General features: G+C 44.3%; 1 protein-coding gene across 1 annotated transcript in view; it reads right to left on the minus strand.

Annotated features, from left to right (window-relative positions):
• Positions 1-93: 93 nt before the first annotated feature.
• The window catches only part of COL20A1 (collagen type XX alpha 1 chain), a 43,029-nt gene continuing 18,316 nt past the window's right edge, over positions 94-24,806 (minus strand). Inside the window, exons 12-38 of the mRNA XM_063459563.1 lie at positions 21,218-21,347; positions 20,269-20,411; positions 20,026-20,149; positions 19,804-19,946; positions 19,321-19,453; positions 18,476-18,615; positions 17,673-17,805; positions 16,056-16,115; positions 15,527-15,574; positions 11,847-11,985; positions 10,152-10,294; positions 9,940-10,049; positions 9,479-9,637; positions 7,967-8,044; positions 7,800-7,886; positions 7,540-7,593; positions 7,273-7,368; positions 7,134-7,187; positions 6,566-6,619; positions 4,996-5,049; positions 4,696-4,767; positions 3,587-3,622; positions 3,343-3,409; positions 1,997-2,185; positions 1,829-1,906; positions 1,428-1,583; positions 94-780 (exon numbers count right to left, since the gene is read on the minus strand). Of these exons, the coding sequence (XP_063315633.1) occupies positions 758-780; positions 1,428-1,583; positions 1,829-1,906; positions 1,997-2,185; positions 3,343-3,409; positions 3,587-3,622; positions 4,696-4,767; positions 4,996-5,049; positions 6,566-6,619; positions 7,134-7,187; positions 7,273-7,368; positions 7,540-7,593; positions 7,800-7,886; positions 7,967-8,044; positions 9,479-9,637; positions 9,940-10,049; positions 10,152-10,294; positions 11,847-11,985; positions 15,527-15,574; positions 16,056-16,115; positions 17,673-17,805; positions 18,476-18,615; positions 19,321-19,453; positions 19,804-19,946; positions 20,026-20,149; positions 20,269-20,411; positions 21,218-21,347 (2,703 nt within the window). The 3' untranslated portion in view covers positions 94-757. The remainder of the gene's footprint in view (positions 781-1,427; positions 1,584-1,828; positions 1,907-1,996; positions 2,186-3,342; positions 3,410-3,586; positions 3,623-4,695; positions 4,768-4,995; positions 5,050-6,565; positions 6,620-7,133; positions 7,188-7,272; positions 7,369-7,539; positions 7,594-7,799; positions 7,887-7,966; positions 8,045-9,478; positions 9,638-9,939; positions 10,050-10,151; positions 10,295-11,846; positions 11,986-15,526; positions 15,575-16,055; positions 16,116-17,672; positions 17,806-18,475; positions 18,616-19,320; positions 19,454-19,803; positions 19,947-20,025; positions 20,150-20,268; positions 20,412-21,217; positions 21,348-24,806) is intronic.

The raw sequence follows: 24,806 nt of genomic DNA on the forward strand, positions 1-24,806 counted from the left end.
CGATTCTAGAGAAGCTCACAGGGGGGTTCAGTGTGAATTACAAAGAAAAGTGAGGAAAACAGACTTGAACCAATTATACTCACGTACTTAAAAAAAAGAAAAATATGGTTTATTTTTGCAGCGTATAATTGACAGTGCAAATAGTCTGCAAACACAGCTCATATATTCTAAATACAGCGTATTGCATCAGGTAGCTGGATACATTTATTATAAATTAGATTATCATCCTAAAAATAGCATCAAATAATCACCTGGTCCCCGGCCCCGTAAATCTAGTTTACATGATATGTGACATGGTATACGCGGATCCCGTCCCTTTAAATCTAGTTTACATGATATGTGACATGGTATACGTGGACCCCTGGCCCTGTTAATCTAATTGACATGATACGTGACATGGTATACGTGGACCCCGGCACTGTAAATCTAGTTTACATGATACGTGACATGGTATATGTGGACCCCCGGCCCTGTAAATCTAATTTACATGATACGTGACATGGTATATGTGGACCCCCGGCCCTGTAAATCTAGTTTACGTGATACGTGACATGGTATACGTGGACCCCCGGCCCTGTAAATCTAGTTTACAGGATACATGACATGGTATATGTGGATCCCGGCCCTGTGGACAAATGTGGAGAAAATCTTCCATCTTTCAGACCAGGCGACAATGATAGATAGCCCTCTGGACATGTTCACGGGAAGTTGTGGAAAGACATTGGGCCCCAGCCGTGTGCTGGAGATACAGAGTCACTCAGGGTATTAGATAGTCGACTCCTGGGATTTAATGAGAAATACAATGTTCTTGGTTATCCAGTGATTTAATTTATAAATGCAAAAAACTTCCAGAATGGGATTCAGGATTTAGTCATGTCACCCAACTTATATACATTATTGTGAAAACAGTTTTATATGAAATTTAATTATATCCAGTGTTTCCTGTATCGAATTCAATTTCTCTGCTAAAAAGAGATACGTCTTGCTATACAGCTTTCCCTGGCTATATGTTTACTGTCTGGTCCATTTGTGGACCATCATTCACTAACCTCCAAATTAAACCTGAATGGGAAAACAGACTCAAAAACAACCAATCTTATAAAAAAATGCTATGATTCTGCTATAATCACAACTTGACTATTGTTGCCACAGTTTTGCCATTTGGATTTAATCAACCAAAATTTGGAGTTTAGTGAATCAATCTGCCAGTGTATCAAAGGAATTCTTGCAATTAACAAGCAGATTTTGGGGACAATTAGATCTGGCCAGAAAAAGTCTCAGGGACAACGAGAGCTAGAGTAGGAGACAATTTCTATACGACAATAATGGTCTGTGAAAATGTTGTTATTAAATAAAGAGTCCACCCATTGTCCATAATGGTTAATACCGCAGTAAGGGATAAATAAAACATCCTGTGATGTACATACCCCCAGTGTCTGCCACATTGCAGGGCGAGGGCTCACAACTCCCAGGGGGACCAGGAGGTCCAATTTTACCAGGCATCCCGGAAGGTCCATAAACACCAGGGACTCCAGGGTCACCAGGAGGGCCAGAGTCTCCAAATATTTCCCTACCTGGGACTCCTGATAAATATACAGAATGACAATTAGTTCCACTAAACTGATGAGAAACAGAAAATTAAGCTTTGAGTTACGTCAGGAGAGAGGGGGAAGAAAAGACTTTGAGATTAGGAACATCACGTTAAGTATTGTTTTTATTGGAAGACAATTGGAAGTATGCTCCAACAAGTGTCTTTAAAGACCATTACAACGAGGTTTGACCTGCCGTCTTCATATATGCTTTGAATTTCATCAGATTAGAAGATTACCTGACTCTCCTGGTGGTCCGAAATGACCTTCTTCACTGTGGCCAATACCTCCCTTTTCTCCTTTATGTCCTTTCATCCCTAGTGTGTGAAATGAAGAGAGAATGCATTTTATAGAGAGCGCATGCCCTAGTCATGGCCTTCATCCATAATGCATTGCAGAATCCATACCTCGAGCCCCACGATAGCCATTGGAACCTGGTACTCCTGGCACCCCATTTGTACCAGCTTCCCCACTTTCTCCCGGAGGTCCCTGTGCTCCTGGGTCCCCTGGATCTCCTCTAAAATTGTTCTCATCCCACTGAGGAACTGGTGGCATCTCCCGTTCTCCAAGAACCGTATCCAGCTTGACCATGTGGGCTGGGAAAGAATGAGTTACTTAACAGAAAATACCTTCTCAACTGTGTAATGAGGCACTGATTAATGGTGCCCTCCAAGATATGTTTGGACTATACCTACCATAATTCTCTGCAAGCTAATGGCTGATAATTAAATGGAAACTATAGGCTCCAAAACAACTTTATGCCCCTGCAGTCTCAACAATCCTTCACAATCCTCTGCCATTTAGGAGTTAAATCACTTGTTTCTATTTATGCAGCCCTAGTCACACCTAACCTAGCTGTGACTGACATAGCCTGCATGATTAAAAAAAAGTTAAATTTTTAATCAGAGGTTAACTTGCTTTAGAAGTTCGTATCTCCAGCTCTGAAAATTCAACTGTAATCACACGAGATGCTCCTGCAGGGTCTAGAAGGCTATTAACAGGGCAGAAGATAGGAAATTTGAGATTAAACAGACTGTGCTACGAAGGAAGTGTAAACATTAGATCTCTCTTTCTAGGAAGTGTTAAAGAAGGCTGTGCAAGTCAAATGCGGGCTGGTATGACTAGCGCAGTGTAAACAGCACATGATCTATATACCAAAACTGCTTCATTAACCACTTAAGGACACAACTTCTGGAATAAAAGGGAAACATGAAGGAATATTTCGGTCATGCGTCCTTAAGGGTTAAGCAAACGTTGTTTTGGTGACTATAGGGTCCCTTTAAAGTTCTTGGTTTGGCACCAATTTCTCATACAATAAAAACTATTTTTTAAAAATGCGGGTGTTTTTATTCCTTACAATAAACATTTTCCAGTTTATAGCACTTTAGTAATTTGCCCATTCTGGGTACTTAACATTAGAATGAAACCCTTAACATGAGGCTAACCATTAAGCAAAACAATAGGATTTTAAAATGTCCATTTTTCACCGAGACATACAGCCCTCCTTTCAGAGGTCTTCAATGAAAAGACAGCCTTCACCCCAAAAGCCATAGGCTCACCTTCCTATTGACTGCAAAGACTTCTTACAAACCCAACATTCTTCAACTGACAAGGCATATTTACAGAAAGAAGTACTATGGCAATAAATATATTTATAAATGCTGTGCATTCACGAGGGAAGCCAGTGGAATATTGCTTATGAATTGCCCACTTAACTTTTTGCCCCAAAAAGTATTTTTGGGAGGTCACTCACCTTGAATAAGACGCTCGCACACCTGATTGACCAAATGGTAAATAGTAGCCACTGACTGAGGCTCTCCCTAAACGAAGAAGATGACAATGACCATGAGATAAAGGATTTCCGATCTTCAAAACAGCCAACGAAAGGCTCAGAGAATGAACGCCACGATGATAAGTAACAAGTCATTTCCCGACCATTGCATATTCAGGAGGGGATATCGGAAACCTGCAGATAGGATAGTGGCACAAATTCTCACCTTTTCGCCCTTTTCTCCTCTGGTGCCCGGAAGACCCTAAGAAGTACAGAGGTCAAATTAGCTAAAGGAAATCGTCCTGGAGCAGATAAAGACAGCATTATGAGAAATGCGACCTGCGGTAAAGTTCGTCCTTCAATGACAAGCTAGTTAAACCAGGCTGGAACAGAACAGTAATTAGATAATATATAACTGTGGGGAGTAGTCCAACGATCAGACAATTAGTCTCTAGATAAACTGCTGGTCTCCCCAGAGAATAGTCACCGGTCTTTGATATGTATCTATATCCAACTTACCCTGCTCTGACCAGTCACTCGGACCTTGAAAGTTAAAATGGCAAATCTCAGATAATTACAGCATTGAATAAAACATTCAAAGTTCCCTATAACTTGTGTTATCTTGAGTTTTTCTTTTAAATATCTGTTAAAGGTTTAGCAACAGACATCACAATGCAGTTCAGTCCTGGCACAGCCAGTGCACACATTGCTTGGGAGAAGGAAAAACAAACATTATTTGTCTCGCTCTATGCTGGCCAATAGGTACAAAAAGTATAGCATATTTCAGTGATTGTCGTTTTACCTCTATCCTTGGCTCCCTGTCAATGAATAAGGTATTCCATTATACATACTGACCCCCAATGCCCACACTGCCCTCTAATGACATACACTGACCCCCAATCCCCACACTGCCCTCTAATGGCATACACTGACCCACAATCCCCACAATTCCGTCTAATGACATACACTGACCCCCAATCCCCACACTGCCCTCTAATGACATACACTGACCCCCAATCCCCACACTGCCCTCTAATGACATACACTGACCCCCAATCCCCACACTGCCCTCTAATGACATACACTGACCCCCAATCCCCACACTGCCCTCTAATGACATACACTGACCCCCAATCCCCACACTGCCCTCTAATGACATACACTGACCCCCAATCCCCACACTGCCCTCTAATGACATACACTGACCCCCAATCCCCACACTGCCCTCTAATGACATACACAGACTCTCTAAGCGTGATCAGCATATCCTTGCATTAGATTCAGTTACAAACGAATGATCAGAAATGAATTAAATCAATATTGGAAATTACCCACCGTTGGCCCAACATCTCCAACAGAACCCTTGTCCCCAGGGACGCCCTTTGTACCAGGAATTCCTTGTATCCCCTAAGAAATGAATTATAACAATAATTTAACCCAACATTTTGGAGGAAGAGGGTAATAAATTGCAGAATTAGACATTCAGGAGGCACGGGTTCCTTTGGTGAAAGTTTGGGTCACAGATCTGGTTTCTATGATTACAATCTGTTTTGTTCTAGGTAGTTACGGACTGTCCATTCTTGTGGAAATACGCCATTTCCCCTCAAAGACCTACAACAGTGCCTTGATTCTTACCCTGGGTCCAGGAGGTCCAGGAAGCCCAGTTGTTCCCTCTACACCTCTTATTCCCTAAGGGGAAAAAAACAAGATGCAGTTATGTGCACCAACTAATATGCAAATGTCACGCTTTAACATAAAAAGGATATAGAGGACAAGTATTAATAGGGTTGTTTTTTTTAATGGTAAATATTTGGAAACTTTCATTTTAATGAAACGAGTGATGTATTAGATAGACTGATGCTTCGCTCTGCAGTAAGTAAAATTCATGTGAATTTGAAAAGGTCATCTTTGTCTGGCAAGTTTCTCATGAATAATGAGTTGTTAGACCCAGCGGATATCTGCGAAAGCTGATAATATGGAAAAATCCCAAAGCTGAAAACTGGCAGCAACCAAGGCTCTAAGGTTTGCAGAAGACTGCTGGTGACTGGGAAATCTTAAAGGATGGTGAGGGTTTTAGTGGAACATGGTAGGGTAATAAAGAAAGGATGAAGTTTGACGTGTTGAGGTTATATGGGATGTGGAGAGATTTAGTGGGACATGGTGAGGTTAAACGGGATGTGGAGAGATTTAGTGGGACATGGTGAGGTTAAACGGGATGTGGAGAGATTTAGTGGGACATGGTGAGGTTATATGGGATGTGGAGAGATTTACTGGGACATGGTGAGGTTATACGGGATGTGGAGAGATTTAGTGGGACTTGGTGAGGTTATACGGGATGTGGAGAGATTTAGTGGGACGTGGTGAGGTTATACAGGATGTGGAGAGATTTAGTGGGACTTGGTGAGGTTATACGGGATGTGGAGAGATTTAGTGGGACGTGGTGAGGTTATAACGGATGTGGAGAGATTCAGTGCGACGTGGTGAGGTTATACAGGATGTGGAGAGATTTAGTGGGACGTGGTGAGGTTATACAGGATGTGAAGAGATTTAGTGGGACGTGGTGAGGTTATACAGGATGTGGAGAGATTTAGTGGGATGTGGTGAGGTTATACTGGATGTGGAGAGATTTAGTGGGACGTGGTGAGGTTATACGAGATGTGGAGAGATTTAGTGGGACATGGTGAGGTTTACTGGATGTGGAGAAATTTAGTGGGACATGGTGAGGTTATACGAGATGTGGAGAGATTTAGTGGGACATGGTGAGGTTATACGAGATGTGGGGAGATTTAGTGGGACATGGTGAGGTTTACTGGATGTGGAGAGATTTAGTGGGACATGGTGAGGTTATACGAGATGTGGAGAGATTTAGTGGGACATGGTGAGGTTTACTGGATGTGGAGAGATTTAGTGGGGCGTGGTGAGTTTACAAGGGATGTGGAGAGATTTAGTGGGACATGGTGAGGTTATACGGGATGTGGAGAGATTTAGTGGGACATGGTAAGGTTATACAGGATGTGGACAGATTTAGTGGGACGTGATGAGATATAGAGGGACATGGTGAGGTTTTACGAGATGTGGAGAGATTTGGTGGGACGTGGTGAGGTACAAGTATGTTTAAGCACATATACTTACTGTATCTCACTGTCTGCATGCAATTTATACATTCATATAGACAGACACACGGATTATCTAATGCTTATCATACCTTGGGTCCAGCCACTCCATCTCTCCCGGATAGTCCCTCGGGACCAGGGGGACCCTACAGGATAGGATGAGCAGTTAGGGCAATGTGACACTAGATAACTCCAATATTAATGTGCAGAGACCCTGCTTACATCTTTCCAAAGAGAGACCAGGCTGTTAATAAACAGTATTGTTTCTTGAGGAGTCAGTGGACTATAAATGATTGTGGCCAACTGATAGCTACAGTGAAGTACACAGCATTGGCCCCTGTAAGTCATGCTACCTAGCATCGACCCTTACCCTGGTCTGACCTGGTGAATTGCCCTACCCAGCATTGGCCCCTGTGTATTGCCCTGCCATGTAGGCCGCTGCACAGATCTGCCTCTGTAAATCTCCCTACCGAGCATCGGCCTCTGCGAGTCGTGCTACCCAGTTTGAGCCCTTGTGAACCGCCTTACCAAGCATCGGCCCCTGCCCAGGTCTCTTCCTAATGGACTTTTTCCTTTGTTGCTCAGTTTTGGAGAACCTGTGATATTGCTCCCCATCTCGGTCATGTGATCCCTCTGTCGTGCAGGAAGTGCACTAATTACCTGTAACCCAGGGCTCCCTGTGTCCCCTTTCTCTCCTTTCCTTCCAGGAGGCCCCTGTAATAAATGCATTACATGTAATTATTGCTTGACGCAGTATTTGTAAGAAACGGTGAATCCCCCAGAATCTGCCATTTAGTACCATTGGCCCTGTAACGGACATCCCACGCAGACCAGGGTATCCCATGTGGCCACCTAGACCCTCCGGGCCCCACGCTCCAACAGGTCCAGGTTCACCCTGATTAAAGAGAAAAAGCAAATGGGAGATTTGGGATGTACTGTGCCTTGACACGTACAATGCAGACAGGTTTATCTGCTAAACCTAAAGAGTTGAAAGAATTTACAAGGATATAATTAATTATAGGCCAAAATAGCCAACTTGGAAAAATGAGGTGTAATGTGAACGTACCACAGGTCCCACTTCCCCTTGCTCTCCTTTTGGTCCTCGAGCTCCGGAAGGTCCCTTTAGAAACAATAATTATGAGAATGAACAGAACATGGTCCGAGGCCAGAATATCATATTCCTTCTACTAGAAATTCCCCATCTAACCAGCAACCCAGTACCCATCTAACCAGCCACCCCATCTCCACCCACCAGCCACCCCAGACCCCATTCAACCAGCTGTCCTCCAAGAACACTGGTACACTGGCTTTATGCCTGAATCTTACTGGTGGTCCAGGGAGCCCGGGTGGTCCTTGTACATTAGAGGTGCAGATACAGGCAGAGGGTGGAGTAGGGCAGGCATCGTCATCTCTCTGGAAAGGAGAAGAGGAGTAAACCTCAGGTTTGGGGTGTTGTATAGTAATATTAGAAAAGCTGGAGATGGGACTCTCACCTTAGATGGGACATCACAACATTGATCCTTTTCTGGCCATTCTCCACCGCACAATATCTGCAGGGACTGGAGCTGGAGCTAGAATGAAAGCAAGTTACTGAGGAATAGGAATCACTGACAACAACTGGTATACCAAGGGCCCCCCGCTAGAGGCAGGCAGACAGAGGGGCCTCCCACTAGAGGCAGGAAGACAGAGGGGCCCACAGCTAGAGGCAGGCAGACAGAGGGGCCCACCGCTAGAGGCAGGCAGACAGACAGAGGGCCCCCCCGCTAGAGGCAGGCAGACAGAGGGGCCCCCCGCTAGAGGCAGGCAGACAGAGGGGCCCCTAGCTAGAGGCAGGCAGACAGAGGGGCCCCCCAGCTAGAGGCAGGCAGACAGAGGGGCCCCCAGCTAGAGGCAGGCAGACAGAGGGGCCCCCAGCTAGAGGCAGGCAGACAGAGGGGCCCCCAGCTAGAGGCAGGCAGACAGAGGGGCCCCCAGCTAGAGGCAGGCAGAGGGGCCCCTCTACCTTGGTACTACCAGTTATGATTAAGGATTCCCCCTTACATAGGAAAGAGTTAAATTAATAAGAAGAGATACTATGTACTGGAACGATAGTGGCTCGAAACCACATTATATTTCACAGAGAAAGCGGAGAGTTATTCCCCAAAGTGAAATTATTCATGATCATTGTGCTACCCAGCGCTCTGCAATCCTCCAAGTGACAGGGCATAAGCCCAGAAACAGTGATTTCTAACAGGTTGTAGCAGAATATCCACGCTAACAATACCGAGGTATTTAAGGACAGTCACTGGAAACCAGAACGCAGCTCCCAGCACCTCCCACGGTTAATAATTAAATGAACACATTGACTTAGCGAGTGGTTGGCGTTCTGTCCCCGGCAGCAGCTACAGCTCCCTCCTGTGCGCAGGGCTCGGCTGACCCGTACAGCTATAAATAGAGAGAGATCTTATCCCCTCTCGTTAAACGCCCTCTGGAGAGCTGGACTCTTTTTTCCCGGCTCCCTGGCATTCAGAGAATCGGATATTTTCCAAATGAAAGCCATTGATCATTGGAAATTTAAACTGTCGCAAGTTAAGTAAAGCTAGATGACAGATGAAAATGAGGCATTCCGTCTTCTGTGATATTCCGAGCGGGCTGCCGTGACACCAGGGTGACATTGTATTATAGAGATAAATTAGGAAATCTGTGATGCTTTTTTTAGACAGAAAAGTGGAAATTCACATTAGCCCATTTTCCTGTGCAAGAATTGCTCAAATGCAAATCGAAATGTGAGCTCCCCCCTAATCCTGAAGATTTACCTCTTCAGTAACAAGGTCTTCACTGATGAGAAAGTAAAATATTAAATGTGAAAGTTTAAAAACACTGCGTCCTGGCGTGATCCGTGGAAAGCAGATTGTCATGGGGTACAAGAAGTAACATTTAAACCAATCATTCCCAGGCAGCAAGCTGATACTGTGGGTGAAAGGCTTTGACATTAGAAGATTTCATGGTTTACCACTTCTACTCACAGCTGCAGAACCACTCCTTGGACCTCGAGTTTTGGTCAATTTCCCAAGAATCTCAAAACCCAAGGTTGTCACTTTTCCCATTTCTTTAATGGGTTTCTGGGCTATCTTCTGGCAGTCCACGTACAGACGGACAGTTCTTGCACTTACAGACACATGGACCTAGAGATGAACAGAAGACGGTTACTCCTCAACTAGGCATCATCGCAGTGTAACAGTCCCAGTAATGGATGATTATACTAGAAGGACTGGTCTACACAGGTGGCTTCTCTATGGTCGTAAGTGGGAAGTCTCCTTAAAAGAAAATCCTAAAAGATAGTAACACAGACCCTGCAGGTTGAAGCCGTACATCTCCCCCCTTATGGTCTCCAAAACACTATATATTATTCTGAAGATCTGAAGCTGGTATTTAATTTTTTTTTTTTTTTTTTAAATAAATTTAAAAAAAGAAAACTTTAAGAAACCTTGTGAAAACTGCCGAAGAAAATTTTCTCCACTTCCTGTTGTTGGAATGTAACCTCCTGGGTGCCACCATCAGAATCTGGACTGAAATAGCTCAGTGCTTTATTAGATGCTGTGTGAAATAACCGTGACATTGTGTCATTATTATACAGACAGAAAGATGGATTGCATTTCCCTCCTGATAAAAGTTATAAACAACGAAAGAACATCTTACGGTCCAGAACGATCCCCAGTACAGGCTGGAAGTCCTCGTCAACAACTTGCCACACAGCAAAGGGCTCCTGAGCAGAGTGGGAGGGCAGGCGGAAGAGGAAGACAATTGTATGCTCAGAGGGGAAACCATGTGGATGCATCTCTCTGCAGAACAAATATAGAGAAGACTTAAAGCTAAAATCTTCCATAAACGGACGGGCACCTAGGGGGCAGACCTGGGCCATGCCATTTGACACAATGCAACATATTGAGGGGTGACAGGGAGAAAATTAGACTCCCCCCTGGAGGATCTGCAGTGATCTCGAGGACCCGAGGAGACTCCAGTCCTCTAGTGAATCCCATATGTCTGCGCCCCAATCTTTAATGGGTAGTAAAAGCGGATAATCCAGAAATAATGATAAATCACTGAGATATCAGGACTCCTAACATTGTACCTTAATGTTGAAATCAAACGGCCTTATAAAAGGCTGCATTAATAAATGGGATAGTGGATGAATGAGCAATTTGGGATTATTTTATATTAATGTAATACGATCACACAAAGAAAAACTCTTTGTTCTTAAGATGTCTCAATACGGACATTTTGATGAAACACAGGTACAGGTGAAATGCCCAGAGATTTGTGCCCTCAAAGGCTGCAGTCTGAGCAGATTTTCCTACATAAAGCAGATTAATATTATCTCGGCTTCGTGGGATAAAGGAGGAGGATTAAAAAGCACAGACTGTTCGTGTGGCACAAAAAGCCAAACTCGCTCACCCCCCCCTCCTTTACCCAGAGACTTAGAACCCCGCACCTTCATCCCATAGACTACAGGAGCCGCTCCCCCACCCACAACCCAAACTCTCAATTAGCTTTTAACCAGAAGAAATGGGTCTGCGATGGGACGTGGAAACGAGAGGAGCATTGTTAAAATGTATTGATCTGAAAAGGAAACACGAATCAGGGAAGGTGTGAGAAAATGATCAGGTAGTGAGGGGGAGGGAGATTTTCCATGTTTAATATTCAGGTCGGGGTGATAACGAAGAGGAGTAAGAATAGATCAGGCCATGATTTAATCAGAGCTGTAATGCTTGCCTATATCTGTATTAGATCTGGTCTGCCTTTAATATAGAGACCATGGCAACATATAGTCTACAATGGGTAACGGGAGCCAACACTTGGAACCCACCTCCATCACACAGAGGAAATTATTACAGTCATCTACGGACAAGGTTTACAGGGTTTAAAGGGACATTGCCGGCAACATTAGTTTAATGAAGCAGTTTTGGTGTATTGATCACGCCCCTGCAGTCCCACTGCTTAATTCTCTGCCAGTAAAGACCTGAGCTGGGATAGGAGGTAATCAGAGGCAAACGTAGAGCAATGGGTAGAAATATCCAATTTAGGTTATTTATTAAACTGGAGAACTGGCACAGAAATTAAATATTTTAGGTTTAGGTTAGCCAAATCCTCAAATTCAGCGTAAAATGTGCGATTGCCCTAGAAGTTTTCTGCAATTCCTGCTTTAGAGAATAAACCTAGGAATTCCTGTGTAGACCCTCGAGCCATGGCCCCCATATACAGACAACTGCACCCTCCATCCTCTATACAGACAACCGCGCCTCCCCTACCCCCCCCCCCCTCCTCGTATACAGAAAACTGCACCCCCCACCCCATATACAGAGAACTGCACCCCTGGAACACGATTACGGGTACCTGGTCCATATGGTCAGCTGCGTATTCTCTGCAATGGTAAAAATCCTGGATCTTCGTAGGACAAATGCATCGATGGAAACGCCAAAAATCGAAGAGTAATGGCGCTCACCCAGGCCGAACGCAGCCATTAGGTCGTACCCTGCAGGACGCAGCACACAGTGCGTTAGGAAGGCGTATTAAACTTCGTATACAATAACAAAGTGCTTTAGGCACTTCTCATATAGTGATAAAAGTGCAAAATTCTCACAACAAAGAATATACTCTGGGAAATCCTTGTACTTTCTTTACATTTATATCTGACGAATTCTTGGCAATCTAATTTCTTGACTTCATGTAAAGCTTCGCCTATCTTCTCAGAGGTAGATTTTTTCCTCAATGAATGAATTATTACAGCCAGAAGCCTGTTGTTGTTGGAACACCTCAGTATCAGAGCAATTTTTGTATAGCCGTTTTCACAGTATCTTTATATAAACTTCCAAATCCAAATACTGGGCAATCCCAATATTTAATAGGTTTTAATCCTGTTTTTGCTGGCCAGTGGTCAATAATTTTGTCCACCATTTAGTTTTGGTACAGTATTCTTTTATATTTAATTTTTTCTGTTATTTTCTGTCTATTCATCATATGTGCAAAAAATATACCCTTTTCCTGGAATATCAGTTGGTTCCAGTTTAATTCCATTTAATGCAATTCTTACGCAGCCTGTCCACGGCTCTGAACCACGTGAGTGGATCTGATTATTACTGAACTTACTATCATTTATCAGATATATTACACTATGAGTTCTGTGTTCTCTTTTATTTCCTATAAACGATATCACTCTGCTGTACTCTCATTAGGCAAAATGAGAGTATTAATGCTTTCAGATAACATTAAGTGCATTTTACGGTTTGTCTATTGTATTTAACTTAGTGCACATTAGAAAGTGGGTATATCATACCATGCAGAGCGCAGAACATTAGAAGGGGGTATATCATACCATGCAGAGCGCAGAACATTAGAAGGGGGGTATATCATACCATGCAGAGCGCAGAACATTAGAAGGGGGTATATCATACCATGCAGAGCGCAGAACATTAGAAGGGGGGTATATCATACCATGCAGAGCGCAGAACATTAGAAGGGGGGTATATCATACCATGCAGAGCGCAGAACATTAGAAGGGGGTATATCATACCATGCAGAGCGCAGAACATTAGAAGGGGGGGTATATCATACCATGCAGAGCGCAGAACATTAGAAGGGGGGTATATCATACCATGCAGAGCGCAGAACATTAGAAGGGGGGGTATATCATACCATGCAGAGCGCAGAACATTAGAAGGGGGGTATATCATACCATGCAGAGCGCAGAACATTAGAAGGGGGGTATATCATACCATGCAGAGCGCAGAACATTAGAAGGGGGGTATATCATACCATGCAGAGCGCAGAACATTAGAAGGGGGTATATCATACCATGCAGAGCGCAGAACATTAGAAGGGGGGTATATCATACCATGCAGAGCGCAGAACATTAGAAGGGGGGTATATCATACCATGCAGAGCGCAGAACATTAGAAGGGGGGGTATATACCATGCAGAGCGCAGAACATTAGAAGGAGGTATATCATACCATGCAGAGCGCAGAACATTAGAAGGGGGGTATATCATACCATGCAGAGCGCAGAACATTAGAAGGGGGGTATATCATACCATGCAGAGCGCAGAACATTAGAAGGGGGGTATATCATACCATGCAGAGCGCAGAACATTAGAAGGGGGTATATCATACTATGCAGAGCGCAGAACATTAGAAGGGGGGTATATCATACCATGCAGAGCGCAGAACATTAGAAGGGGGGTATATCATACCATGCAGAGCACAGAACATTAGAAGGGGGTATATCATACTATGCAGAGCGCAGAACATTAGAAGGGGGTATATCATACCATGCAGAGCGCAGAACATTAGAAGGGAGAGTGTATCATACCATGCAGAGCGCAGAACATTAGAATTTTCCTATTTAAACCCCGTATTGTATTACAAGAGCATCTCTGCTGGGAAGCTGCTCCCTGCAGTCACTACGTCAGATCATCCACCCCACATCCTGACAGCGTGTAATTATTGCTATAATGAAATGAGTGTGAGTCGTAGCAGGGTTAATTAATGGACTGCCTGTTAATTAGACAGAGAGAGACACATGCTTTGCAATGGGAATCCCCAGCGGATTTGTCAGACAGATCTGTTCTGTGACTTTACCTTCCCTCTCCTGTCCTTGAAATTAATAAAAAAAAAAAAAACGAAAAAGCGACTGATTGCATGGATTGTAATGTCTTGTTTTGCAGAGTTGATGCATTCAATAATAAGGATCAATATTTTAGTGATTTAAATTAAATCGCTAGCTCTTAATCTGAGCCCTTATATATACACACCTCACACAGACAGAACATAGAATTATAACAATTATTATATATTCCCCTCCTCATACTGTGACTCCCCACTTGCCAATCAGGGGACATTTTGGCTGAAATTTAGTGAAGAACAGGCTAGACCTGACATGAAGAAAATATCTGATCTACTAATCCTCTCTGCAGGTCATCTGGACCTCTAGTGTGTACTACACACCCCATGATGCACTGCAAGCAGGGGTTGTGCTACCGCTAGGCAAACGAGGCAGCCACCTAAGTCACAGAGGTCACATGTGACAACAAAGCGCCAACAAATTCCGCAGCGCTTTACATTGGGTGGACGAACAAACATGTAGTTATAACCAGACAAGTTGGACACACAGGAACAGAGGGATTGAGGGCCCTGCTCAATGAGCTTACTTGCTAGAGGGAGTGGTTGTGATTGTGTGTGTGTCAGATTGTATCAAATCAGTGAGTGTGTGCATGCCAGTGTATCCGAGAGTGTGTATCTGTCAAAGTGTGTGTTAGTCTTTAACAGGATGAGGTGTGTCATTGACAGGAAGGGGTGGGGCAAATTTAAATTAGGGGTTGCCCGAGTTCCATCATGCCTAGGGCAGCACAGATCCAAAATACACCACTGTGTGTGATTGTGTCAAATCAATGAGTGTGTTTGTTATTGTTTGAGTTTGTTATTGAGAGTGTGTGCCTGTCAGTGAGTGTCAGTCGGTGTGCCTCAGTCAGTGTCAAATGAGTGTGTCAGTCAGTATGTCTGTCAGATTGCATCAAATCAGTGAGTGAGTGTGTCTGCCATTATGTGTGCATCAAATCAGTGAGTGTGTGTCTGTCAGTGTATGTGCATCTGAGTGTGTGTCTGTCAGTGAAAGTGTGTTGGTTAAACAGCATGCACGCTGGCAGCCATCACTAGCCGATCCCCTCAGTTACTCGTACAGTGGAAGCAGGGTTTTATTAGAATTTTTGATCTGAGGTTGTGATCCTCCAGTTTAACAGATTATTAGCTGCAGTATTAATTGTGTGTCTGCACCTCAATATGTTGTCAGATAAATGTTCTATTGGAAAAGGCTGCTCTAACACTGGGGGACCAGCCTGCTTAAATACTAATCACTTACTGGAGCAGTCTGACGGTAGAAACGCTAGGGAGCTGTGCCAATTGGAGGAAAGGAGATGAGAAGTGGGAGAACATGACGCAGTACATACTGACAAAACGTGCACACGCATGCACACCATGACTGCTCAGCCAATGGCCGTACTCCTGTTCTGTGACTCCTTACCCATAGCGCTCTCTGCTCCACCCAGATCTTGCACTGGAGAACAAACCCCTGTAAAACATGAAAGGAAACCCCTTACTTAGCGTCACTGATACACCACAGACACACAGCCAAAAACAGACAGACATACATTGTGTCACACACACACAAAAACAGACGATCAGTTAGAGATACATTGTGTCACACGCAGACTCACTGCCATAAATTACAGAGAGCGGGAAGTTCTAATTTACCCTGCAATAGAATGTGCATTGTGTGCAATGTTAGGGCCAATGGGGAGTGCAGTAACTGATCACTAGTGAATTCAGGGATCACGTCGCTTTCTGATGAGTGTTTAATATGGGCCGACATTCTCAGAGAATTGCATCAACGATGAGAGCAGTCTAGGTTTCATTGCTTACAATAAAAGTATATTTTTTGTTTTTTCTATTGATTTGTTTCAAGGAAAATATTGAATTATTTACTTTTGACATCAGGTTTATTTAGCCTCTAGAGTGAGTCCACGACGGAGAGCACACTCACACTAACTCACCTTCAGCCCGGACTGTAGTAAATCCACCGCGCGCTGCAGGAAGCTTTCCTGGTGCAAACCCTGTGTGGGGGGAAACGAAGAGGGGGATTTATAGGAAGTGTCTAGACTGATTTCATCCCTGCGCATGTTCTATCCCAGTGCTCCACATACATATACATACACAGACACATACACATATACACACATACACAGACACATACATAGATACATATACACATACACAGACACATACACACATACACAGACACATACATATAAATAGACACATACATACATACATGCACATAGATAGATACATACATAGACATAGATAGTGTCGGAAATGTCATAAAAGTTAGCTCAGAAATGTGATGGGGGGAAAAAAAAAAGAGAGAAGATTGCAAAGTGCACTCAGGGGAACGATAAGGGGCAAACTGCAAATGTTCCAGAAAAGTATCAAGAATGCTGCCATGCAGATTTTTATATATAACCCCCGATCTTGCGTGTTATGTAAACTATCTCCAAACAAAGTAACACATTCATGTAGCACACCAGAACCTCACATTCAGCCTCTCTAATCCAATCCAGGAAGATACTTTAAAAGAGGAATTGTCACTTCTTTGGGATTTACACTAATGAATAAAACATTGAAAACCGCGTATAACTTGTGTAAACTTTTTCTCATGAGATGCTTTCCATAGGGGAGGGGTGAGGCGTGAGGCCGGCCGCGGGGGAGAGGACAAGCCGGCCGCGGGGGAGGGGACAGGCCGGCGGCGGGGGAGGAAAAATTCTGGTTTTGTCCAGCTGTTCAGAAACTGTGTGACACAAACTCAGGGATGGCTGCGCACAATTAACTACTAACTCTATAATGAGAGTTGCTGGTTATAGTGGTTATACCACTAAGTAAACAGGCAACAAGACTCAAAGCCACAGAATAAGAAACTAGCAAATAAATAGTGGTACATGGAGACTGCTCTAAATATATACAGCCCAGATTGCTATATAAAGATATATTCCAGGTCAATGCACTGAATGCTGGGAAAGACATTATCATCACACGGGCTGAGCAAATCGCTCATAGAAATCCTCCGAGAGTCACAGGATTTCACTTCACTGGAGGACGGAGGACATTCCACTAGACTGGTCACAAATCGCTGCACTGTTTATTAACTATAAAGCGGTCTGTACAGAAAGTGTTAATATTCCAAGGAAATCGATAGCACTGCTAGTCCTACAGGGATTAACAGGGACCGGTCCCTTATCGGCGAGGCGTGGGATACCTAGTTGTCAGGAATCACGGCTCAGCCTTGTTGCCTCCAAACATTTTGAGTGCTCCAGCATTCAAAGAGTCAAAGGGACATTCTAAGAACCACAGCCATTTATCCTTATTGCGGTTATTCAAGGAGTCTTTGGGTACAGTCCATTAAGTTTTAAAATAGTTTGACAAAAACAGGATAATGAGACTTTCACTGTAGCATTACCCCTAAAGGCTCATCGTCCATAATGCAGGTTGGAACAGAGAGGACATGGGTCTGGGCTTATTCAGCCCTGAAAATAAAACTCTTCGCCTTTCTCAATTCTATTTAAAGTGGTCGCTTGCCCTGCCCGCCCCACCTCCGAGGGTCTGTGCATTTTTACCTGTGCTGTACCTGACGGAGACTGCGTCGCTCTGCATCCCATCCAGATAGCGAGCCGAGACGGACACCTGATACTTCGTGCCGAACACCATTCCCGACAGCAATGTTTTATGCTCCCCTCCAGAGACTGAGATCTGCCAGGAGAGAGAGGGGAGAGCCATTAACTCATCAAACAGCGATCAGTGAAACCACACAGAGCTATTTCAATAAAGTGGGAATTGTCAGGTATTCAAACTTCGGAGCTAAATAGGCAAACTGAAAACAAAGCCGACTAGGAGATCGTCTTCCAGTGTGGCCATCGTAGCCTGAAATCATTCCCAACAATTCACAATGATTCCTAACAATTCACAGTTTAGAGAATAACCCAGACCGAACACAAGGAGGGAGCTGGATGACTGCACACTGGGGCCCTCTGCCGTTCTCATGCAATGCAGCTTGTACGATGCTAAAGGAAAAGACGATGCGTTTGATTAGATCCCCTGAGACCCACCAACCTTGGATCCCAGCAGAAATAAAAAAGGTCCCATTCTAATGATGCAAGTTTATCCAACAAACTTCAGTGAATTATCCCCAGAGATTCAGGTTTATTAGGTAAACAGTGATGGGCTGACAACCTACTTATAATGTAGGCCGCAGTGACAAATTTGGATAAAAGCAATTTTGATATTCTTCAGCGAGTTGTCTGCTCACAGAGTACAATGAGACGTCTTCCAGGGTCTGGGGTTTACAAACACTGCTCATTCAGGCATTTGACGAGTTGTGTGACCTAGATGGCAGTCACCATCCAGTATATTATGGGGTTACCTGGCTGAGTCTCCCCCCACTCAGGGGAATCCACTTGATGAGGTAAGAGGTGACATCATCTGCACTGGGCTCCCACACGGCGCTGGCGCTGTCACCGGTGAGGTCTGTCACTTTAAGACCTTTTGGAGGAGGAACCTTCACTGCAAACGATGGATCACATGTTCTCAAAGACCAAAATAAAGCGAGTACACAACCCCCATCCATACAACATCCTTTGTAATGCCTAATTTAACCTGCAATTAACGGGCTAACATTGACTTTGTATTAATTAAAATAACGTTATATTCAAATTTGTGTTTTTCCCCCAAACCACTCACGTAGACACAGGATAAAAAAAAAACTCTACAATTTGCCTGCATTCCCTCATCACACCCTCTTCACCTGCAAACACTTCAAATATTGGACGTAATATTTTGTTGACCTTGACCTGATATGCAAATGATGTACGTCACTGGGAGGTATGTCATTTACATATGGAGTCCGCTTCATTATATCTCACAGTAATGGAGATAGCTCTCTAAAATGATTGTTTTACCCCTCTTAATGTAATTCACCTTGCCCAGTGCCAAGCGCCAGTCTTCGTACTAAGTCAATACCTTTTCTTGATTAGTACCCACTGGACTTGGCATTAAAAAGTGACATTCCTCGTCTCTGTAATTAACACTAATTAAGCGTTGTGTTTGAAGACAGCAAATGTTCGTACTCACAGCCATAAGGCAGCAAAGACTTTCAAAGTTAAATAAATTCAGCTGGAGTGGAGAGAACAGATTGACCTGCCCGCCAGCGATTGCCCCCACTTGCAGCTAAATGAGGTCAAGACAGAGAATCCTGTTCTAATTACTTACAGGTTGTAAAATTCCCACTCAGGGAGGCTGTGGTCTTCGGTCCACTCAAGGAAGAGGTCACACTCACTGTGTACAAGGTCTGTGATGCCAAAGACGTGATGGCCACCATGGACGAGTCTCCCGGGATGTTAACCTGCAATGAAGAGACACGGTACAGAAAACGCTTATTTTTTAAATCACAAACAAAACAATTGTAGAATTTGGAAAAAAACTGATATCTGCTTCCAGAATATAATGACTCAGAATGAATATAGCCCCACCTTTGGGGGATGCCTAATTTTGGAACAGTGAGATTGTCAGCCTGAGGAATATATGTGACAAAGTGACAAAGTCCCCAGGCCTCGGAGTTTCATCCTTTTTAGCTCGGTGGGGAATTTATATAATTTGGAATAAATCTGACAATATTTCCAGTGCACCTCGAAGCAGGCAGAGTGTGTGTGGGAAAGACTTCTGAGTCAGAGAACTGACAATCCGTGCACAAACCTCTCCACTATTTGCAAGGCCTGTGTGGGACACGTAAGTGACGCGCACATCTCTCCTGTTGGGTGACTCTGATTCCCAGTGCAACGTGACGCTGCTGTGAGTGATATTGGTGAAGTGCAGGTTTCGGAGGGTGTTGGCTGGTTCTGCGAGATATTGAGAGTTAGCATCAATAATTTAATGTATAATCACAGAATTCTGAAAGGTCGCGATGTAACACCAAACCTGTCATCTGCTGTAAAGAGACAGGATCACTGCTTCCGTTCCCGGACGTGGCGTAGAGCATAAACGTATAGAGCGTGCTCGGTGACAAGCCGGAAAAATGGACGCTTGTGTCCCCCAATTTGACCTGTAAAGAATGGTTAATACCACACTTTTATCCTTACAGGGTTAGATACAAGAATTGATACGATGCAATGGCTCTAGAATGGCTAACACAGTTTGTGTCCCTAGATTAGAATAACTTACCTCTCGTGCTGTCCGGTCTTGCTCAGACTCTGCCATGCAGGTCACTACATACTCTGCTTCGGTCTCGGACACCTGCCAATGCAGATCAATAGAGGAATCTGTAACACGGTCCACAGAGAACGAGCGAGGGGAAGGCAGAGGCACTGTGTGAAGCAGAAAGATTTACATTGGGACATTAGAAAGTAAAAATTGTGTCAAACCCCACAAGCAGAACAGCGATCATAGACAGGAAATATTTCACATTGCTAAGCATTGTGTGGAGCCGCAGAGTCTTTGCAACACTTTTGAAAAAGCCCTTTGGACGGGCGAAACGCGTCAATTGGGACTTATTCTTTTATCTTGTATTTACTTTATTGTTAATATACCCTTTCTAATAAATAGTTACTTTTTTATAGTACTATTTATTTATTTATTCATTTTTTGGTTTGATTCTTGATACCATCTACATCCTTAGGTGGGGATTATACCACCCATGCTGTTTTAACTAGAGCAAGTCCTGCTCTAAAGAATGCAAGTACATTTCTTCTTTTTATGTATTTTATATACCAGTACTTACTGCACCATTGAAGTTTTCCTTTGTTCTTCTACCTCCTATATATATCATTGGCATCTGGAGGACCATCAACACTTCAACCACCATACATCCTTAGACGGGGTTTGTACCGTTCATGCGCTATCCAGCTCTAATTAGCTCTAGCATATGTGAGTGGTTTTCTTATAGCGATTACTAATCTTATTTTGATTGTACCATATTGTATTGCACTATTATTTGTCTCTCTTCTTTTTTCCCCCCTGAGGTTTACTACATTTCCTCGAAGGTTTATGTATGTATAAATTTTAAGGCGCAGTATACGCTACACTCTATCTTTGCATATTAAGCAGAGTATCGCATCTCTGCCCAACATTGTACAGTGATTAAGGTGTGCAGCTGTAGTGAGCAGATACCCACAGGTGGAAGTGATCCCACGCAGTCCAGAGCCCACGCCACTGCTGTAAATTGGGAAGACCGATACCAGGTAATCTGTGCGAGATGTCAGGTTCACAAGAACCGCAGAAGAGGAGGATCCATCTAGCACCACCTACAACACAGCACAGGGTAAAAATGGACAGAGCCAACTGCGCTCACCAATCAGAGGAGGGGGCAACACAGCAACCAATGGTCCAGTAATCGCATAGAGCGTAGAATAAGATAGCAAGGCGACCAATGGGCCAGTAATAGCACGGGATAGCACAGCGACTAATGAGCCAGTAATAGCATAGAATGAAGAACAAGATGGCAAGGCGACCAATGGGCCAGTAATAGCACAGAGCGTAGCACGGGATAGCAAAGCAACCAATGTACCAGTAATAGCACGGGATAGCAAAGCAACCAATGTACTAGTAATAGCACAGAGCGTAGCACGGGATAGCAAATCGACCAATGGGCCAGTAATAGCATGGGATAGCACAGCGACTAATGAGCCAGTAATAGCATAGAATGAAGAACAAGATGGCAAGGCGACCAATGGGCCAGTAATAGCACAGAGCGTAGCACGGGATAGCAAAGTGACCAATGGGCCAGTAATAGCACAGAGCATAGCACGGGATAGCAAAGTGACCAATGGGCCAATAATAGCACAGAGCGTAGCACAGGATAGCAAAGTGACCAATGGGCCAGTAATAGCACAGAGCGTAGCACGGGATAGCAAAGCTACCAATGGGCCAGTAATAGCACAGAGCGTAGCACAGGATAGCAAAGTGACCAATGGGCCAGTAATGGCACAGAGCATAGCGCGGGATAGCAAAGTGACCAATGTGCCAATAACAGCACAGAGCGTAGCACGGGATAGCAAAGCAACGAATGTACCAGTAATAGCACAGTGACCAATGTGCCATTAATAGCACAGAGCGTAGCACGGGATAGCAAAGCAACCAATGTACCAGTAATAGCACAGAGCGTAGCACAGGATAGCAAAGTGACCAATGTACCAGTAATAGCACAGAGCGTAGCACGGGATAGCAAAGTGACCAATGTGCCAGTAATAGCACAGAGCGTAGCACGGGATAGCAAAGTGACCAATGTGCCAGTAATAGCACAGAGCGTAGCACGGGATAGCAAAGCAACCAAGGTACCAGTAATAGCACGGGATAGCAAAGCAACCAATGTACCAGTAATAGCACAGTGACCAATGTGCCAGTAATAGCACAGAGCGTAGCACGGGATAGCAAAGTGACCAATGTACCAGTAATAGCACGGGATAGCAAAGCAACCAATGTACCAGTAATAGCACAGTGACCAATGTGCCATTAATAGCACAGAGCGTAGCACGGGATAGCAAAGTGACCAATGTACCAGTAATAGCACGGGATAGCAAAGCAACCAATGTACAAGTAATAGCACAGTGACCAATGTGCCAGTAATAGCACAGAGCGTAGCACGGGATAGCAAAGTGACCAATGTACCAGTAATAGCACGGGATAGCAAAGCAACCAATGTACCAGTAATAGCACAGTGACCAATGTGCCAGTAATAGCACAGAGCGTAGCACGGGATAGCAAAGTGACCAATGTGCCAGTAACAGCACAGAGCGTAGCACGGGATAGCAAAGCAACGAATGTACCAGTAATAGCACAGTGACCAATGTGCCATTAATAGCACAGAGCGTAGCACGGGATAGCAAAGCAACCAATGTACCAGTAATGGCACAGAGCGTAGCACAGGATAGCAAAGTGACCAATGTACCAGTAATAGCACAGTGACCAATGTGCCAGTAATAGCACAGAGCGTAGCACGGGATAGCAAAGTGACCAATGTGCCAGTAATAGCACAGAGCGTAGCACGGGATAGCAAAGTGACCAATGTGCCAGTAATAGCACAGAGCGTAGCACGGGATAGCAAAGTGACCAATGTACCAGTAATAGCACGGGATAGCAAAGCAACCAATGTACCAGTAATAGCACAGTGACCAATGTGCCAGTAATAGCACAGAGCGTAGCACGGGATAGCAAAGTGACCAATGTACCAGTAATAGCACGGGATAGCAAAGCAACCAATGTACAAGTAATAGCACAGAGCGTAGCACAGGATAGCAAAGTGACCAATGTGCCAGTAATAGCACAGAGCGTAGCACGGGATAGCAAAGCGACCAATGTACCAATAATAGCACATAGCGTAGCACGGGATAGCAAAGAAACCAATGTGCCAGTAATAGCACAGAGCATAGCACGGGATAGCAAAGCGACCAATGTACCAGTAACAGCACAGAGCGTAGCACGGGATAGCAAAGCAACCAATGTACGAGTAACAGCACAGAGCGTAGCACGGGATAGCAAAGCAACCAATGTACCAGTAATAGCACAGAGCGTAGCACGGGATAGCAAAGTGACCAATGTACCAGTAATAGCACGGGATAGCAAAGCAACCAATGTACAAGTAATAGCACAGTGACCAATGTGCCAGTAATAGCACAGAGCGTAGCACGGGATAGCAAAGTGACCAATGTACCAGTAATAGCACGGGATAGCAAAGCAACCAATGTACCAGTAATAGCACAGTGACCAATGTGCCAGTAATAGCACAGAGCGTAGCACGGGATAGCAAAGTGACCAATGTGCCAGTAACAGCACAGAGCGTAGCACGGGATAGCAAAGCAACGAATGTACCAGTAATAGCACAGTGACCAATGTGCCATTAATAGCACAGAGCGTAGCACGGGATAGCAAAGCAACCAATGTACCAGTAATAGCACAGAGCGTAGCACAGGATAGCAAAGTGACCAATGTACCAGTAATAGCACAGTGACCAATGTGCCAGTAATAGCACAGAGCGTAGCACGGGATAGCAAAGTGACCAATGTGCCAGTAATAGCACAGAGCGTAGCACGGGATAGCAAAGTGACCAATGTGCCAGTAATAGCACAGAGCGTAGCACGGGATAGCAAAGTGACCAATGTACCAGTAATAGCACGGGATAGCAAAGCAACCAATGTACCAGTAATAGCACAGTGACCAATGTGCCAGTAATAGCACAGAGCGTAGCACGGGATAGCAAAGTGACCAATGTACCAGTAATAGCACGGGATAGCAAAGCAACCAATGTACCAGTAATAGCACAGTGACCAATGTGCCAGTAATAGCACAGAGCGTAGCACAGGATAGCAAAGTGACCAATGTGCCAGTAATAGCACAGAGCGTAGCACGGGATAGCAAAGCGACCAATGTACCAATAATAGCACATAGCGTAGCACGGGATAGCAAAGAAACCAATGTGCCAGTAATAGCACAGAGCATAGCACGGGATAGCAAAGCGACCAATGTACCAGTAATAGCACGGGATAGCAAAGCAACCAATGTACCAGTAATAGCACAGAGCGTAGCACGGGATAGCAAAGCGACCAATGTACCAGTAACAGCACAGAGCGTAGCACGGGATAGCAAAGCAACCAATGTACCAGTAATAGCACAGAGCGTAGCACGGGATAGCAAAGCAACCAATGTACCAGTAATAGCACAGAGCGTAACACGGGATAGCAAAGCAACCAATGTACCAGTAATAGCAC

This window comes from Pelobates fuscus, chromosome 6 (genome assembly GCF_036172605.1).
Source record: "Pelobates fuscus isolate aPelFus1 chromosome 6, aPelFus1.pri, whole genome shotgun sequence".
In the NCBI taxonomy this organism is placed as follows: domain Eukaryota; kingdom Metazoa; phylum Chordata; class Amphibia; order Anura; family Pelobatidae; genus Pelobates; species Pelobates fuscus.